This window comes from Taeniopygia guttata, chromosome 3 (assembly GCF_048771995.1).
Source record: "Taeniopygia guttata chromosome 3, bTaeGut7.mat, whole genome shotgun sequence".
Lineage (NCBI taxonomy): Eukaryota > Metazoa > Chordata > Aves > Passeriformes > Estrildidae > Taeniopygia > Taeniopygia guttata.
The window spans coordinates 36,557,501-36,576,761 of NC_133027.1; the positions used below are offsets into that span (position 1 = coordinate 36,557,501).

A 19,261-nucleotide genomic window follows, 5' to 3' on the forward strand; every position below is an offset into this window, starting at 1 on the left:
GAGGGATGCAGATAAAATACAGCACGTTAATATTAGAGGTGGCAGGTGACAGAAGACTTCCAATGTTATAAGTACATGCATGCTACCCTGAAATAGTAAACCGGGTATAAGATAATCTGCAGTCAAGAATTGGGTGGGGAGCAGGAATCAGACAGTATAATAACCAATTCGAGTGCATTTTAAAAAATCTTCCTTTTCATCATTGGATACAGGCCATTATTAGATTTTGAATACTGAGCTAGCAAACATGTTTGTATACTGCAGTGAGATGTTTTTTTTGTGATTACTCAAATTCAATGTGAGAAAGCTTATATCCAATCAGAGACAACACAACTATACCAACAACTGCCACGTTGAAAGGGAAACTGTGCCACTTTCAACTGCTTTCTATCTTTTAATTAAATGAACAGGTATTTATGGTGGTATTGCCAAGATGCAGAATACACAGCCAGAAGTACAGCTGTATCAGCAAAAGATTTAAGCAGAACAGAAAAGGCCTGCCTAGCACAGAAGAGAAGCTAAAGAAAAAAGAAGAAATTCACTTCTTACAATAACACCAGATGCCCAAGGAAGAACAAAAGGGCTAATAAAGTTAAGAGAACTATAAGCAGGGCAAACTTAACCAATTCCACATGTACAGTAGGTCACCATGTGGAAATCTCTATTAATCTTGCAACCTCACTATTCCATCTTCTTGGATGCTGCACAACAGCACTTCCAAGTTATTTTTGGAAGTAAGGTGGGGGAGGGAATCTGGTTAAGAAAGCAGGAAGATATCCAGGAAGCAAAACACATGAGAACATTAAGCAGAACACACCAGCAAGAAATTGCCTCTTTTTTCGTTGTTGTTTTTAACCACGTTTAGCATTTACTAGTAGAAGATCCCTATCAGTATGAGTTCATAAGCTTCATAGGCAGATGTATCTTCTGGAAGTGGCAAGAAAGAATATCAGGACCCTCCTTTCAGTGGGTATTTTACTAAAAAGGAGGCGCTGTATCAATATTACTAAGCTTGCTGATAGGAACACAAAATGCTAAGTTCATCCATGTGACATCACTGCAGAAGTACAGGGAAATTTAGAACAAAAAGCAAGATGTGTATTTCCTGACCTTCAGACAAGTTCCTCCAGTGCTCTCACACTCAATAATCAGAGCAAGACAGTACCTAAATTATCACTAAACACCACTGTTAGATTTTTTTGTGCAAACAAAAATGAATTAAACATTTTTCAGAGAAGCCAGAGAATCTGTATGAACTACAGTATGTCTAACAGAATACTTAGATGTTCTAATTCAACAGGATTATACATATCTTTCAGAAGTAATGCAACATAACTACATACATTTACACTTACATCTGATTTTTAGCCGCTTGTCTCTGAGCTTTCCGTTCTTTCCTTTTTTGATCTGGTGGCTTAGCAAAAACAATTTCAATGTTTTCTCCCTCTAAATCTTTGCCATTCATTTCTTCCATTGCCTGAAGGAATTAACCAGACTTTAAATATACTTCCAAGCATAACTGAAGTTTTAAATTTTTTTCTATCTTTTACAGTATGCATTTTTAAATTTGTTATCCAGAGCTAAAATAACAATATAAAGCTAAAAAAAATTTAGACAATCAGACAGCATAGTATTATGGGCTCCAGTTATGCATTTCCTCTGAACTTGGCTATCAAACACAAGGACTTCATGTATCAGTTTAGAAATCTTCCCCTCAAAACTGAAAACAGGCTTCAATATTTGCAAGCTGCTACAATTAATGAAGTAACAGAACTGTCCCCTGAAAGTGCGCATTTTGTAATCCATTAATAAACTCCTAATGTCAGCACACATGCAAACAGCAGAGCTCAGTATATTCTGCTACTCCTTTATTTTACTTACAATACATAACACTTTTTCAGCCAGAAGCCAAAAATTAACAAGTCATTGTGATTACAAGGAAAAAACAAACAAACCAACCACAAAAAACCCCAACTCCTCCCCAAATCCAAACCACCACCTCCCCACAACCCTCTCCTCAAAAAACCACAAAACAAACAGCAAACCATCAGCTCCTCCCCTACCCTCCCTGGACGTACAATTCCCATGGGCCACCGTTATTACTGCAAGTTAATTTTGAGCAGAGGAATCCTAAAGATCCTACCACTTTTAGGGACTCTACATAGCTTAGACTCTTTCCCATCATCTTCCTAAGCATCTGCTTTAAGACATATGGATATGTAAGAAAAACTGAATCCCCCTGTATCCTGAATCCACCCACAGAACATAAAAAAAATGGATACACTACAGACAGGAGGGGAATTACTTTTCCTTTCTTAACAGCACGTGACATCAAGACTGGGCTAGCAAAATCCAGGAATGACAATTACTAAATTGTCCAGCACCCCTCATTTGAAAAAAAAAAAGTGTTTATTCCTGGAAAAATGAATAAAGAACATTACCTAAGTTTTTATCACCTGCCCTAGAGAAACTGCTTTAGATTTCTATCAATATTTTGGTGAGAGGAGTAATTCAACTTCTGGCACTTGAGCTTCAAATGGTAACAACATTATTATCTTAAAAACTCATCTGCAGAACTACTTAGTGCAGGTGCATTTAAGATCCACTTTTGAAGCCAGAATTGCATCATCCTAGGAGACACCCAGAGAGGATAAAGTTATCAGTGATGGTGTATTACCATTTCTCCAGACAAAGCTTTTTCTCAAGTCAGAAGAAGCATACAGCTCCTAACACTACTTCCAACACACAGTTACACTCCACTCACCTTGACAGCACCATCCCGTTCATCAAAATGAATGAAAGCATAGTCTTTTAGCTTCTTCACTCGTTCAAGCTTTCCAAATTGACTGAAGGCCTTTTCTAGAATCTCCTCTGTTACAGTATTGGCGAGATTGCGTACAAACAAAACTTTTACCTAAGGGGGATAAAAATAAAAAAGAACTTAGGAGTATGATCTAATTTCAAACACAAAATGATGCTTTACAAGTTAGTGCGATTGGCAGAACTGAAAAAACATCATTACATTTTCTGTACAGCGTTTTATATACATATATATGAATATATACACATAGTCACACAGCATGAGTTAGCTCCAAAATTCCCTGACAGAAATATTTAATCTGTTACCAAACATGATTACATAAGTATTAGTATCCTGAAAGTCAATCCAATTTGTGTTAGTGTTTAAAAGGATCCTACCCGCAGTTACCTTCGACCCAGAACACTATCAAACTTGAGAGAAGGTAACCAGAATTGGTTACACACAAAACAATTAACTTATCAAAACATTTAATTGTTTAGACAGGCTTTAGCTCAGTTATTTTGCAGCACAGTCATCACTGTAATATCTAGGTCAGAGGTGACAGGCCTGCAGCTTCCAAGCTGCTTAACTTGGGGTTCCCATGCTATAGCTACACCAAACACCTAATGTCAGGACTGAGCTTGCCTGGGGGGCTCTCAGTGACCTGAAGCCACCACTGAAAGACAGAACTGCAGACAGAGGGGGATACTAAGGCTGACACTGGCCAGTCATCCTTCAACTTTCTGAAGCCAAACTGTGCTGTTCCCTTGAGGAAGAGTCACCCCCAAATAACTGTGGAAGTTTATTCCCTCCCCCAGCTCACTAAAGCAGGCAATATGACTCTTAAGCTACACAAAGATTGCTCTGCAGCTTCTAAAATCAGAAAGGCAACTCTTGACTGCCTGACATGGATTAAATCACCAATATAAATTTCATCAATCACCAACTGCAAAGGATAAAGGAAAATCTAGAGCAGTCTGACAAAAGCTTAAAATAAACCCTTACTTAACATAGCAAACAACATATACTGAGAAAGCAGGAATCACCTATTAGTGACCCAACAGTATTGAAAGATTCATCCTTGTGTCCATGCCAAGACTGCACTTAATAACTGGACATGAGCGTGTCTACATGATGCCATCCGTGTGTTCTCACAATTTAAAAGATTCTTCAACTTGTTGAGAAGAGTTCCTTCCACATGCTGGCACCGTGCTCTGACAGTTTAATCACCTCCTACTGCCGAGGAATGCTCAGTCTTACCTGCCTACAATGGAGCTGCCAATCAGCTGCAAGACTGCAACTTCTGGTTACATCCTCTCTGCTCCTACTGGTTTCAAATTGGCTGATAACATCAGATGAGCACTGCACATGGCAGCACTAACTCCTGACCCTGAAGGTCAACACAAGTAACACAAAGTGTGAAAGGACCGCATTTTTTGGAAGAACTGCTATGTAACTAAGTTACAAAAAAAACCAAGACAGACTTTCATAAATCTGTCTCACTCACTAGCTGACCTAGGATATCACGCAGAATTTGGAAGAAGGGATGCTACAGACCATAAATCTAACCCAGTATATCAACTCTAGACTTTGGCAATAGTTACTCCTGCTGATTCTCAGGAGATCATAAAAGTCATAGCCAACTCCACAAGGAAAGCTGTTTCCTATTATGCATTAAGCTTCTCCTACATGTCTTGATGGTAAAAGCAACCTTTATTTATTGTAACATATACACAATAAACATTTTTAGTAAAATATCCTAACTGCTACCTTAACCTTATTCCATGGAAATGAATTACAGAAGTTTCGTGATGTAATCAATGGGTTTGAAAACTGCTAACTTTTAAGCAAACGTCCCATAGTCTTGTTCTTTAGAAAAGGATGAAAACTAGAACCTCACAAGGAACCCTAAGTAGTCTAAAAAATCCATGATGACTGACTTGATTAAAAACTAGATAATCACTATATTCTACAAGATGCACAAATATAGAGTTTCCTGAAGAAATAAAAAAACAATTAATTTAAATTTTCCCAGTGTAGACAAATCCATTGATCTTGAACAGCTGAATTTCTAAACACTTTTGCTCATGTCACTGATTACAAGTGTAACTGAATGGTCAAAGATGATGTAAAAGCCATTAGGCAGGTTAAAGCATAGGTTGAGAGAAGATGAACCCATTTTTACTTCACTTAAGCCATCTAAAAAAGGGAGGGAAGGGGAAAAAAAGAAGCTCTCTTCATTAAAGATCACACATTATTACCACAAGAATGCATAGATACTCCTAACAAGCAATATACCCAGCACCAGCATTTTGTTTTAAAGGCAGAACTCACATTTAAAAAACTGCTTAAGATTAGACTATCCCAAAACTTCTGGTACCTGCTCCTTTTCCTCCTCTTACCTACAGCACAAACACTTCAGGCCACATTCTCCAAGGCTTACTAGCCCTGTCTCTTGTCCTGTAATCTGTCAGACAGCCACAAGCATAAGACTTTATTTAGCTGCTTAACCTGCCACTCCAGAACGTCCTCTGCAGCCTCAGCCATCCTACAGAAATCAAGTAAAACATTAATAAATTTAGCTAGACTACAGGTGTAAGAGGCAACAAAATGATACTTAGGAGAAAATAAACTATCAACACAGCTGCTTGTGAAGTTGGAAAAAACTTCACTTTGGACCAGAAGTCAATACTTTAACCAAGTATACTCTGATCTGTTAATATAAGCACTTATCTCCTGTAGCACACCCATCTAGCTTGAGAATCTAGCTTCATTGCTCATCATGCTCAAGCTAATTTGTATTTAAGATACCAGTCCATTTAAATGATAAGTATTTACCCATACAGTACTCCCTACAACATTTTATCAGAAGGACAAAGGAAAAAAGACTCGAGTAGACATTTCAGAAATTTATATTAGTACGTGTCCATATATTGATGAAATTACATGCCACTGTTCACCTTCTGGCTACATATGTGAATTTGTCTTCCTTATAGCTTGCTCTTATGGACTTGCTCTTCTATCAGTCTTGACAAGAAAACCAATGACCAAATCATTATTCTGATAAAAACAACCTACTTCTCCTAGTCACAGTCTCCTCCAGAGTCTTCTACCATAGCAATGTTCAAGATGACATGGGTCAATAGATTTCCCTTTGCTCCGGCCTGACAGTAGTCAGAAGCATTGACAGCCAACCTGCAGCTCACATCCAGGAGATTACTGACTGCAGCAGAAGCTCTGCTGCTCTTTCTCTTAGAAGAAAGATACCAAGAAGAGAAAATAAACCTTACACTTAGAGAAGGGCCATTTACAGTCAGCCTCTGCACAGGTACTGATGGTGCCCAAGAAAGACTGTTGTAGAGACTTTCCTTGTTGCAAGAATAAACTAAAGGACGCAGCCAGTGAGGAAGGTCAGACGCCAATTATCGTCTCAGTTTCTGTCTTCAGACACAACCCAGATGTTCTCTATTTTTCAGTATTATTCATAGAGCCTCACTTTTCCATACATCTTCAACCCAAGCTCCATGTCCTATCTTTGGCATGTGGCACCAGACGTATTCAAGTTGATTTTTCTCCATGTTTTCTACATTTCTTTCCTTCATTTCCATGTTTCTTCTCTTTCTATGTCCCATTTCAAATACAAAACAATAGAAGGTATTAACACATTCAAAAAAACTGTACAGTAAATGGGGCAAACCACAATCAAGCTTTAATTTCTTTAGCCTTTCACTCTGCACATCTGCAAACTTACTTAGGAGAGATGCTTGATTATGTCCCCTATAATTTCCTTTCCATCTATTTTGTTACATCAGCAGAAATTGCTGCATACTTATTTTAACTGTTTGGTGGATTAGGTCTCTTCCTTTTGAGCCCAGAAACTAAACATACAGGCTGCTGTATTTAGGAAGTGCCATTTTCCACAAATTTGACCTGCAAGACTATTTCCCTGCTGCGGACAGTCTACCATGCTGGGCAAGAAAAATAAAGTCTGCAGACAAGATAGTCCAAAAGCTTCTGTAATACCTGTATTACAAAAGCAGTTTTTTCCCTAAAATGAGCCCCCACCCCAACCCTTTTCCCTTATGGCTCACCAAAGAGGAGATCCCAGCCAAGCTATCTTACTAGGTCCATCAAAGTAGGACTCCAGCAAGTGACGTGTCTCAGATGAGAGTAAAAGCACAGACAAAAAGCAAGCAAAGAGAAAGAGATAAGGATATGGGCTAGCTAAGAGTTTCCATTAAATAACTCAGCTACACAACACAACTGAAAAAGACAGGGTCGGGCAATATCTGATGGGGGAAAAAAAAAATCAGGTAGTTTGTTTCTGGCAAGATACCAGGCACATATATGAAAAAACTACTACAACGTACTTCAAAATGTTAACAGTCCAGACTTCAGCTTAGCCTCAATACTCGAAATCCAAAATAGTGCCAGTCTAGGTATAAAAAAGAATTAACTCTCCCAAATTAAAAATAACTACCGGGTTCCAAATACAAGCTAATTGCCAAACTTCTCAGAAGTAACTGCTAATGGCAACTTTGAAATACATTTGTGTACATTTGAACACTGACATGTTCTTTCTAATGCTGCAGTGATTCAGTTACAGGTTTAAGGCTGTTCTGTGAGGATATCTCTGTTTCTGTCCTTCCAAATACTAGGGTACAAAACCATTTTAACTCTAGGAGTCACCATCATCACTTCCAGGTAAAAAATTAACTACAATATCCTATGCGTCATATGGCAAGAATGAAATTCACTATTCAGCCTTGGGAACACAAAATAATGTAAGGTCACATAGAGTTTTTAAATCCACATAATTTCTGAGGTATATTCATTTCTTATCATTACACTTACAACATCCCTGTCAAGATGGCTGAAAAGATGTTATTTCCTCTTAGGCTAATGCCAGAAAATACCTAATTTGGAACAGAGCACTTTAAATGTAACTATGGTGCCCTTACAGCTTTATTACCTTTGCCATGACTTCAGGATCTGGGTCTTCTATAGGGTCAGCCCATTCCACTGTAACAACATTTCCCCAGACTTTCACTTTGCCACTCATTAGCCTACGCCTGGCCTGAGCAGCAGTTTTGTGATCTTCATATTCAAGGAAGCAGAAACCCCGGTTCTTCTTCTTGTCATCAGGCTGATGATACAATATGACATCTGTGAGACCCTCTGAAATGAAATAAAATATTTATTTGTTATGCTTTCAATTCACTGATTTGCATTATAAAGTCCAGGTTGTCTTTGTAGCTATGGAAGAATATTCTTTCTCTTAATTGAATGGAGGAGAGTTAGGGGCAGCCAAAAGTTTTGCTTTGTCAATTCACCTATTAAATCCCTAAGTTACAACACTTACCAGTGTGTGTTTTTTCCATAATGTCTAAACAACAAGAGATAAAAGTTGCATGACTTCAATATCTAAAATGTTAATTGCTCCAAAGAACCTGAAGTCTATAATTCAGTAACAGAGAAACAGTACTTTGACAAGTTCAAATGTTCAGAAAGAAATTCTTAAAATTTAAGAATTATAAACCACAGAACCAGTTACATTCTTCTGCCTTGAGTTTTCAAGTTTTGCCTTGAGAAGTTTTAAAACAACCATTAGTATTGAAATTATTAAACTTTTAATTCAAATTTCTTTGAACAGATGTTTTAAACATTACACACTTTACAGGTAGAACTTTGACCCACCCATCTAGTCCAATTACAAATATCTCAGCCCTTAGCAAAACTACAGTTTTTACAAAACCACAACAAACCCCAACACATAATGTTGAGATAAATGCTGAGTGATCTCGGTTTGTTTTCATCATCACTCAACTATAAGCTAAAAGACAGCTCATCACTGATCACATTTGACACTTTCCACCTCTATAAAACGTAGCCACTGACTCACCTGTTACTTTGCTGAATTCTTCAACAATTTGCTCCTTAGTTTTACTCTTAGGAATAGAACCAACAAAAAGCCTATTATTGGCAACAGAGATGCATACACCAATGTGTTTTCCAGACCGAATTTCATGGTTGTTGTACTGCAACAAAAAAAATATTGGATAATCATCAGTTACAAATAATTTTCATGCCCCTGCAACAGCAGCATACCAAATATTTAACTTTGGAAAACCCAGAATTGAGCAATATATTACATTTTTTGCAGCTTAACACATTTTTACTATGCATATTCAACTACTCTGAAGTATACCCATGTTTTCTAAAGTATCTCCACAATTTCAGCCAACAATTATTGTTCCTTCCTTGTTCAAGTCTCTCAACACTTTTTTCTTTAGAAACTTTTTCATAAGAACCACGCAAGTCATCAAGGTCAAGGCTTCTCCCTTCACAACCATGCATTAGAAAAATGCAAGTTCCTCTATAGGCTGTAGCTATAAATTCTTGATTTATGTTTAATACAAGACATGAGTTGCAATTAAAGTCAAATTCTCTTCCCTAATTCTGATGTTCCACAGATTAAAAAAAGAGTCACGATCAGGTCTTCTCCACAAAACGTTCAAGTGCAACTGGCAAATACTTTCCAAAGCATAAGCATTATACACATAAAAATTGTCAACAGCAAGAATAACTTTCTAATCTTGAAATCCTAAGACTTCTGTTAAAATGCTTCTCCCATAACATCTGGAAGATACCCTGAACAGATCAGCAGTTTAAGCAGGGAAAAAAAAGTATTACTGTAGACATCTGTTAAGAAAATATCAAAAAATGCCTTTCATTGAGATGTAGACACAGACATGCACCACCCAAATAAGCAGCAGGGAGGACAACTGCTGGTACATCAACCCACTTCTAACTGGAAGCCCTGCAACAGACAGTTCTTTAGCTAAGAAAATGAATTTTGTGGTCAACATCTTATTGCCAAGTAGTAGGACAGATTTTTAATATTTAATCTAGTTACTTATTTTATGATTTATTTTGCGCTTGATGGTAAATCTTACTACCTAAGCTAGTTATCCTCCACCCCATCATGCTTTTTATGCAATAAAATCTGGTGTAAGATGTTTATATTTATCTTGGACAAACAAAAACTCTACTACTGAAAATTTTCTAAGCTAGGTAACTGCACCAGAAGTGAGCAAAAAGAACTGTCCATGTGAAAAGGACGTGGAATGATATCTTCACAATGCAATTATGTCTCAAAACATCGCAGGAGACAACAAAGGACTTATATCTCCATATCTGCTGCCCATGTGGCAGAGGAATAGTTGATTTTTAAGTAGGAAACTGAAGTAGGAGCAGCGCTAGCTGCATAGGAAGACTGCATATATATATTATCATCACTAATAAACACACATTAATGAAGAGACAGATTATAGTAGCTAAAAAAAGGAGTCTTCTAAAAAAACACCTTTAAAGAAGTTTATTGATCTATGGAAGTGATTCTTCACTAACTGAACTGTACACTAGGAAACATTTCCTTGCATTAGGAAACTTCTTTTACTGAGAGGGTGATCAAACTTTGGAACTTCCTAGAGAGGTAGTCAATGACCCAAAGCTGTCCTGGTCTAGGAGAGGCATCTGGACAATGCCCTTGATGATCAAGATGACAGCAACACTTTTGGTAAGCCATGAAATGGACAGGCAGATGGACTAGATGATCGGTGCAGGTCCCTTTCAAATTAAATACTCTCTTCTATATGGATAATAGAAAGTTTTATCCAACTATTCCTGCTAAAGTCTAACACCAAATTTTGGCTAAAAATCTAATCTAATGTAAGAGTCTCTCATACAACTCAGTGTGCTGTATGAGAGTAAAATTAACAAAGTAAAATTAATATTTTCTACCATTTTGCAGTTCCACTGATAGTTTCTAGTAGATTTTTCATCCTCCAATGTATTAACCACTATTTTTCACTGCATGTTTCTCTCTACACATAGAAAACAGTTTTCAGTTAGGTGTTCTTGACCATCAAATTGGTAATTTTTAGGTAAATACTTTGCATACCACCTGCAAACTCAGATTAGCCATAAAAAGGCTCAGATCATGATCTGGGTAAAGTGCCAAAACAGTCAGGCTACCAAAGTAGCTATGTCAGCATACTGCTTCCCCCTCCTGTCACCATGGAATCTGTCTCTGAAGTCAGTAGCAGAGACTGCCACCCTCTAGACAATGTAATAGTTTTGGTTTTTTCTCACTGACTTATATAAGAACTTACTCACTAACAAGTCAAAATCTGCAGGTCTGTCCTGTCACTTTACTAAACTTCAATTTTCACTAATTTTAGTTTACTAGGAGCAAATGGCAAGCTGTACCTCCATGCATAGTTGGCAAACTGCTTAACTCACCTGTACTTCTGATCAAGCTTACACCTGTTCTAGACAAAAATATAATGAATGCTTCAACAGTTTTCAGTATGTTTTCCTACAAGCTTCACTTCAAAAGTTTTAATTCTGTACATATCTACAGTGACCTTATTCACAAAGAAATCTTTTGAAAAACTTAACTCTAGCAACTTCTTATGAAATAGGAAGGAGAACTGAACATGACTGCAAAAAAAGTACACAACTGGAGTTGTAATTCTTGAAGAGTACAAAGTAAACAGTTTAGCAGGGGAAAAAGTGACTGGGAGAAACATAATCATACTTTGACAGTGAATGCCTGTGTGAACATCTGAGATGCCACTTCTACTTAACCAGCAAAGAGTTAACCACACTAAACTAATACTAGTCAAAAAATAGGAGAGAATTCCCTAAATTGTGTTTAAAATTAAGACAAAAGATGGGAGTGATACTATGGCCTGATACTGAGACGAATTACAGATATGAAGAGTAATTAATTATAAATGGCTTAAAAATGCATATGCATAAACAAAATCAAGATTTCAACCTTTTAAACTGCAAGACTTCTTGCTAAAAAATAAAGTAAGTCAATATTAAGTGTATCCAGAAATTTTAATTCAGCTTTACATTAAGCTGAGCTACGGACTGTGGACGACACATACAGCAGCCACACAAACATGATCTGTATGCAAAATATGTTACACAAATGCCAGGAGTCTGAAGACAGGTCAGTTAATTCTCTACTGTAGTTTGGTATTGACAAAAACACGGCTGTCTCTTATTATTTAAAAGCCTACAGGCAATGCAGAGACTTTTAATCTAATTTTTTCTATATCGTCCTGGAAAAAAAAAAAAGCCTCTTGGAAAAAGAGAACCATTATCCCAAGGAGTCCAGAAAGCTGGGAAGTTGTATACACCTGAGATTACAGGCAGTATCAAAAAGAACACCACCTGTTAAAATAAAAGGTTATAAAAATGGCTAGGACCAAGTGTTGAGTGCTTCGAAGAGGTCTTTCAGCAGTATCTCCCATGCATGTGTAACTAATACAAGTTATAGACCTACAATTTTCAACTGAACTCAACAGCCACAATTTGCTAATACTCCTGCAAACCAGACAGATAACTTGGGAATAACTTCTAGATAACTTGGGAAACTTGTATACCAAACTACTCAGTCAACTATGGTTGAAATCACTCCAAAAAAACCTGACACATATCACAGAATCCATTTTAAGACTAACACTACTTTTTAAGAGTTTAGCATGAAAGTAGAAAGACTACTCCATCAACTGCAAGACTTCTCAGCTATTATCCTCAGCGGCTATTTGACTCACAAGCAGAACACAGTGTGCTTTTTTCCTGCATATCAAAGATCAGACATAAAGGAACATCAAGTAGCTCCTTTCCTTGTGTCATTTAGTGGAAGACTGAGGCTAGGATCTGATGTTACTTTTCCGGAAACATGACATGAATGACTTTCCAGAGCATGTTGCCTTTAAGCAAAATCCAGCTAAATGAAGAAAAATTTTTTTTTTTTTTTTTTTTTAATTTACTAGGTGCCTCTGAGAACTTATGCGATTTGATTCACTGTTCTGGTAAGTTTTAAGAGTTAACTCTTAAGAGTTCACACACACTTTCAACAGCTAGGTTGACAATGAAAGTACAGAGAGAACACACAGTTATCCCAGTATATCTAACTGCACACTGGAACAACCAACTGCTCTTATTTAAAAAGCTAATCCGCATATACCACATCGGTTTTGTACTTCTGCTTTTGCAGGTATTTGTGTGCTTTCTCAAAACAAATTCTCATTTTCAGCTTGATTTCTCTCCACCAATTGACTTATTGACCTACTGACTTGTCAATAGGGTACCTTAGTTTAAGCTATACCTCATTACAATCCAAGGTTTTTAGTTAACCCTACTACAGCAATAGAGTATCAGTACACTTCAGAACATGTATGGTTAGCATGCTCAAGTCATACCACACACTAATCTTAGCCGCATCAGTGTAGCGGTAACCAGCTCAAAAAATTCAAATTTAACTTAGCCAGGAAAATAAAGGCCCTGTGCAAGGATCAGGGTAGTGTTTCTCCCCACCCTCTTCTTTAGTGATGGGTACTTCATGCATAAACCTGAGAAGCTTATTAGAAGTATACCACATCAAATTATTTCATACCTCTGTGTAAAACAGAGGGAATGTTCCTTAGATTGGCAGGATTTATGACGTTTTCCTGTCAGCTGCAACAAACAGAACAGACCTTCAAGGCTCAAGAGACATTTTTTCCCCCGTCTGAAGTATCTTATAAAATTCTGTGACTTTTGAAGTACTCTTCCAGCCTGGGCCCCCTGCTGGTGCAGAAACACACCAGGACTCAGAGATACCCTGACCAGCACTGCCCTTGTACCACAGCAACTCCACCACCACTGCTCTCCAGAACTCATACAGATGCAGACACCTCAGAAGTCACTACTGCTAATACAACTTTGGTTAATAATAAAGGCTCATCTAACTGGACTAAACAGCAGTCCATCAGCTTTTTTTTTTTTTCCCTGTCGCTAATGCAGTCAGAAAATCTTCATATGCAATGAGGAAATAAATTTAACACCTAGTGGAAATTTATGAAGTAATCTAACAATAACAGTTTCACCTTAAGCATTTAAGCACTAGACCAAGAGGACAACTGCTTCTGAGCCAGAGTGCACTTCATCAAAAAAGAAAAAAAATCCAAGAAAACTTACCAGTTTAACAGCTTCCTGAGCTGCTTCTTTAGTACAAAAAGTGACAAAAGCATATCCTCTGTTTAGACCAGTTAGTGGATCCATCATTAAGCGGAGATCCCATATAGGTCCGGCTTTCTCAAATAATGGAACAAGTTCATCTTCAAACAAGTCTCTTGGAATCTTGCCCACGAATATCTGCAACAGACATACAAAGCACTGTTTATAAAAGGATTTCCAGTGAGCAAGTCTACATCTGCATAAACATCTTCTCCTTCTTACCTCTGTACCAACAGAAGGTTGCTGTCCTGAATATACAGACTCTGGAGGAGGTCCACCATATTTCCTCTGTCCAGTAGTCACATCAAGAGTGTAGCCAGTTCTCTCCAACAGTGCCTTCAAGTAAGAAACTTAAAATTTTAAAATCACGTACAAACTGAGCAAGTTTAGCTGCACTTCATTCACAGACAGACATGCTTCTAATTCCTTTTAAACTGTACTGCTTTGAAGCTCCCATAAACAAACCTACTGCTAGTACTTCAACAAGAAACTTGCAAAACAATTAACAGAACTATAAGAACTATAACTGCTAGAAAATTAGAGATTCACATCCAGTTTTCCCAATTCCTTCATTTTCATTAAAAAAAAAAAAAGTCAAGTAATATAATAGTAACAGAGCTTCCCTTTAATTAGGAAGATCTTAGTCTGAGCCACTTCTTGTTTTGGCATGTCCAATCCTGCAGACGTTTATGCAGAAGAGTTCCCTGCACTTAATGAGATTACTCATAAGTGTGAAGTTAAAGAACACATGTTTAAGTGCTTACACCCTGAACACTGTACAGACTGCTTCAGGTACCCAGCTACCAAAGTGATAGTACTACTTCCTTTCTCTTATCATCCCCCCTTCAAATTCCTTGTAGGCATATACAAGATCCCAGGACAACTAACCCTCGCTAGAACGACTGCATGTAGTTACAGAGTTAGATATAGTTACATGCATAATACCAACTTATAATGTTAGCTGACATTCAGTATGCAAACACATGAGAAACTCCTCTGAAATTAAATCTTTCATAATAATTTTGTACAAAGACAAATCAACTCTATGCACAAAGAAACTGCATATTAAACAAGCCAAATTATAGTCAAGAGTTAGCAATTTTACAACTACAAAATTGCAGTTATTTTAAATGCTAGAGCCATCAGCAGTAAAAGCCATGCCACTTGAAGTTATTGACCAAGTCTTCATAATACTGTTTTTTATGTGGCAGTGACAAAAACTGTACCATTCCAAAAAAAAATTCATAATTACTGGCATTTCAGCCTCAAAATAAAGAGAAAAAACATTTTCTAATTTTACAGGGCACACAGTTATTTGTAATGATAATTTTATACTATTTACATGAAGCATCAAAGAAGAAAGATTCTCTGGAGGGTCTTTACAACATCACCTAAACATGCTTAGATGGTTTTCCTTTCCTTAAGCTTTGGTAAAGTTGCTGTTCATAGTATTTTAAAACAAATCATCATATGCCTAACTCTCTAAGAAAGGAGTCTTTTGCTAGCAGCAGACACAGTCAAAAAATAATTTACCCATTAAGACAGTTTGGGGTACAGTTTATGAGCAGAGTGATTATGTCATAAGAAGTGGGCTAAATCCCAAATCCATTACAATCTGTTTTTTCAGACACGTGGTATCTCCTCCCTATTGTGGAGTTGCTCTAAATCTGAACGAAGGGGGTGGAGTGGAAACAGCAACAAAAAAAACAACACAAAAAACAATCATCAGTAGCTGAACTTATGCATTTTGAACTTGAGTAACTATGCTGACAAGTATGCACAAACTTTTTACTGTGAAATAGAGTAACTGTCTCAATAAGACATAGAGCAAACTGTGAAACCTTTTTCACTTTTATATGTTTGGTTCCAGCAGTATATTAACCTTCTACTTCAAAAGGAAAATGGGCAGGACAAAATTTCAAGTGACAGCTTTCAACAATGACAAACATGACAAATACTCTGTAATAATCTTTTAAAGAAAAACACAGTTCCAAAACAACCAACATAACTATCACAACAACTTGGAAAAACAAACAATAGGTAGACCTCATAACTTTAATTTTTACTGACATACCTTAATTTTTGCCTCATCTGGTCCTTTGCTAGAATCTGCCACCTTGGTCCCCTGTTTTTCCCTCTGCCTGTATGTCTTCATGACTCCACATAAAAAGGCACTTTTGTTCTGTAAAAAATACAATCTTCAGTTCTGAAAACATGACAAGCAGGAATCTCATTTCACCTCGAACTAGTACAGTGTTCACTTCACATATCACACATGGATCACTGAAGAGACTCAGACTTCTTCCCGGACAACAGTTTACCCCTCAACAATTATACTGTAAAGTGCCAAACATTACCTGAACATGTGAGAGATCACTGTCTTTAAACTGCTGAAGCACTGCCAGTGCACCTTCTTCATTGAATTCCTTTAAAGCTTCAATAGCTCTTTCATCTAGATCACTATGTGCAACTAGCCCTAGAGAAAAGAAAAAAAAATTACTAATTACATTTGGTCAGTAATCTTTGTAAAACCTAAAGTAGCATCCTTAACACATTTCAGTGACCTCTAAATCAATTACTGATTAAATAAGTTATTATGCATAAAAAACCATATAGTTCCTTTGAAGTTAAATATTTAAGGACATATAATCCTTTAATTAAAACTAAAAAGAAGTAACACTCCGAGTAAAAGTTACTACATTTATGTGTTCATTTGACTTCTGTGAAACCCAGATGTTACAAGGGGCAAGTTTAATTTCAATATCCTGAAGCTGAATTCAGAGGAGTCTGTCAAAACCTTCCAAAGCTGACTTAGCTTGCCTAGCAATGGTACCTTAGTACGTTTTTAGAAGACTATAAATACAAATAAACTGCAGCACTAAAAATGGCCATCACAGTCCAAAAATCAAGCTTAAAAAACGCAGGTTATTACCACATCTGAAAAAAAACAACACCATAACTTCTGCATCCATGAGCCCAAACACCATGTCAGGAAGTATCACTTACACAAGAAGATGCATACCAAGGCTTTAGTTTCTTACGGTTACCTACAATTACCGCAAAAAATGCACAAAGACCACATCATCAGCTCCTCCTAAAAATCATCTGTCGCCTGTTCCAGCTGTTGCTCTGGTCCTCTGCATACTTCTTCCCACCCCTCAGCCCAAGTAGGCTGGGACCTACCTCTAAAAGATACTACAAGGAATTGAACTACCGAGACTAAAACATCCAGATTTTGGTAAAACTGCAGTTCCCATACTTTTGGAAACCACAAAAAGTTGCTATTTTAGCCCAAAGACAGCAGAATCCAATAAAATATTGTATGTGTGGTTTTGCAAGTCTTAGATCTTACCTGCAACGTAAATTTCATCTAGTTTTTCAGCAACTTTCTGTGGTAAACCAGCATCAAGCAATGTCTGGAAATGCTCAGAATGGGTAACTGCAGCAGAAGTATCCATGGGCTCTTCAGTACCATTCCCATTAACATGTTCAGTAGCCATGTTTCCAGATATCTGTTCAAATGCAATAAGCATCAAAATTAAGCTAGATATATCTTCAGGTAGAACAATTCAAGTGACAATACATGCAACAGACTACCCTATTCTTTGAAAGTCGTGGGGGAAAAAAATATAAAAAATAGCAGATCACCGCCTTGACACTTTTTTTTTAGCTTTGCAAAGCGCAGGAAATTCCTCACAAGAAGCACTAACACAAAGGAAAGCCCTAACACCACTGCCTAGGGGGGGTGGGGTAGCTTTCACTGCAGGTTTTACACAACCCAGACAGACACTGACTCACGTCCCCTCTCTCTAACACACTCCCTAAGACACTCCGAACAAGTTAGAAACTGAGCAAAACGGCAAGAGCGGGGGTGGCAGGACAAGCAAACCTGCCACATGCACCGCGATACCGTCACTGACACTCGCTGCCGCCTCCACTGTCCGCTGTAAACTCGCTGCCCCTCGGTGCACGCCGCCTCTCCAGGCCCCGGGCGCGGCCGGGATCCCTTCCCGCCTCCACTTCGGTGCCGGCCGGGCAAGCGAGAGGAACAAAGCGCTCTTCCCAGCCCGCACCCACCCACGGCGGCGGCGGCCATGAGCCCGATGGAAACACGTGCTCCGCGCGTTCAGATGTCCTACAACTTCCTCCAGTGACCGACTTCCCCCCCCTCCCCGCAGCACTCCCGCGGGAGGAGCGGCTCCCCCCCGCCCGGAGCCCCGGCCATTCCCCACCTCTCACCCTATTCCCCCCGGAGAGCGGGTTGCAACACCCCGGGCCCGATTTCACCACCCGGCCGGGAGCTCGCGGAGCCTCCCGGCTCCGCCGCCGCCTCCCGGCCACACTGCCGTCCGGAACAATGCAAGGCCCCGTTTCCCAGCCAGGAAACACCGCTGCCCATCGCCCACCGCCTCCCGACGTGACCGGGGCCACGCCAAACCCGGGCGGCCCCGCTCCCCGCGCACACGCCGGGCACCGAGGCCGCCGTTCGCGCCGTGCCCCTCACGGGCAATGAATGGAGCGGCGGGGCCGGCGGGACAATAAGGCGGGAGCCACGCGCCCCGCGCCGGCCCGGCTCGGGTGGTGCCCCGGCCGCCGCCGCCACGCCGGGGCCGCGCACCGGCCCGGCCGCCCCGCGCCCGCCCGACAGCGGCGGCCACGAAAGCAGCGCCGGCAGCTCCTCCACCCATCGCGCAGCGCCCCGGCCCCACGGCGCTGCAGGGCCCCAGCGTGCGCCTCCCGCCCTCCGCCGCCTCAGCCCGCTCTGCCACCCGGCCCGCTCCCACCCCGGCAGCGCCCGGCCGCCCTGACCTGTGTGTGTCTGCGGGGGGAGAACCGCCGTGTGCCAAGGGTCTCTCGGGGCGCGGGTCGCGGCTCGGCGTGCTGAGGCGCTGCCCCCGTTCCGCGCTCCCGCGGCGGTGTGTCCGGGCAGTGCTGCTGCTGGAGCTGGCGTAAAATGGCGGCCGCTCGAGCGCTCACGCCGCTGCTGCTGCTGCTGCTGGCACCAGCCCCGGCCCCTTCCACTCCGCGCGGGGGGGGGCGGGCGGAGGGCGGGCGGGAGCGGAGCGGGGGGAGAGGGAAGAGAAGAGGAGGAGGAGGAGGAGGCACCGCCGCGCGCGCTGGCGCAGCCCCAAAACCCGGGGTCTCCCAGGCAGCTCCGCAAGGGTTATACCGCCGAGCCCCGCCCGCGCGCGCGCGCGCCCGCCCGCCCTCCCCTGTGTTCGCCCCACGCGCGCGCTCCCCGCCTTCCGTGCGGAGCGGCGCGCGCCGCTCCCTCCCTGTGTCCCTCCCTGTGTCCCTCCCGCCTTCCCGCGTGCGGCGCTGCCGGGGGGAGGCGGCGGCGGGACGAGCCCCGCGCGCGGACCGCGCGCTCCCCGGCGCCGC

At 40.4% G+C, this 19,261-nt stretch overlaps 1 protein-coding gene across 3 annotated transcripts in view; it reads right to left on the minus strand.

The window, feature by feature from the left end:
- Positions 1 to 19,045, minus strand: part of SYNCRIP (synaptotagmin binding cytoplasmic RNA interacting protein) — a 25,143-nt gene extending 6,098 nt beyond the window's left edge. The window contains exons 1-10 of one of the 3 annotated variants that reach the window (XM_030267553.4): positions 18,689 to 18,865; positions 17,232 to 17,391; positions 16,237 to 16,355; positions 15,954 to 16,061; positions 14,102 to 14,215; positions 13,841 to 14,017; positions 8,703 to 8,838; positions 7,773 to 7,978; positions 2,765 to 2,914; positions 1,356 to 1,477 (exon numbers count right to left, since the gene is read on the minus strand). In XM_030267553.4, coding sequence (XP_030123413.1) covers positions 1,356 to 1,477; positions 2,765 to 2,914; positions 7,773 to 7,978; positions 8,703 to 8,838; positions 13,841 to 14,017; positions 14,102 to 14,215; positions 15,954 to 16,061; positions 16,237 to 16,355; positions 17,232 to 17,379 — 1,280 coding nt within the window. In that variant the 5' untranslated portion in view covers positions 17,380 to 17,391; positions 18,689 to 18,865. Of the gene's footprint in view, positions 1 to 1,355; positions 1,478 to 2,764; positions 2,915 to 7,772; positions 7,979 to 8,702; positions 8,839 to 13,840; positions 14,018 to 14,101; positions 14,216 to 15,953; positions 16,062 to 16,236; positions 16,356 to 17,231; positions 17,392 to 18,688 lie in introns of all 3 variants that reach the window. The other 2 variants (XM_030267552.4, XM_030267554.4) reach the window with 2 other exon arrangements.
- Positions 19,046 to 19,261: the final 216 nt, after the last annotated feature.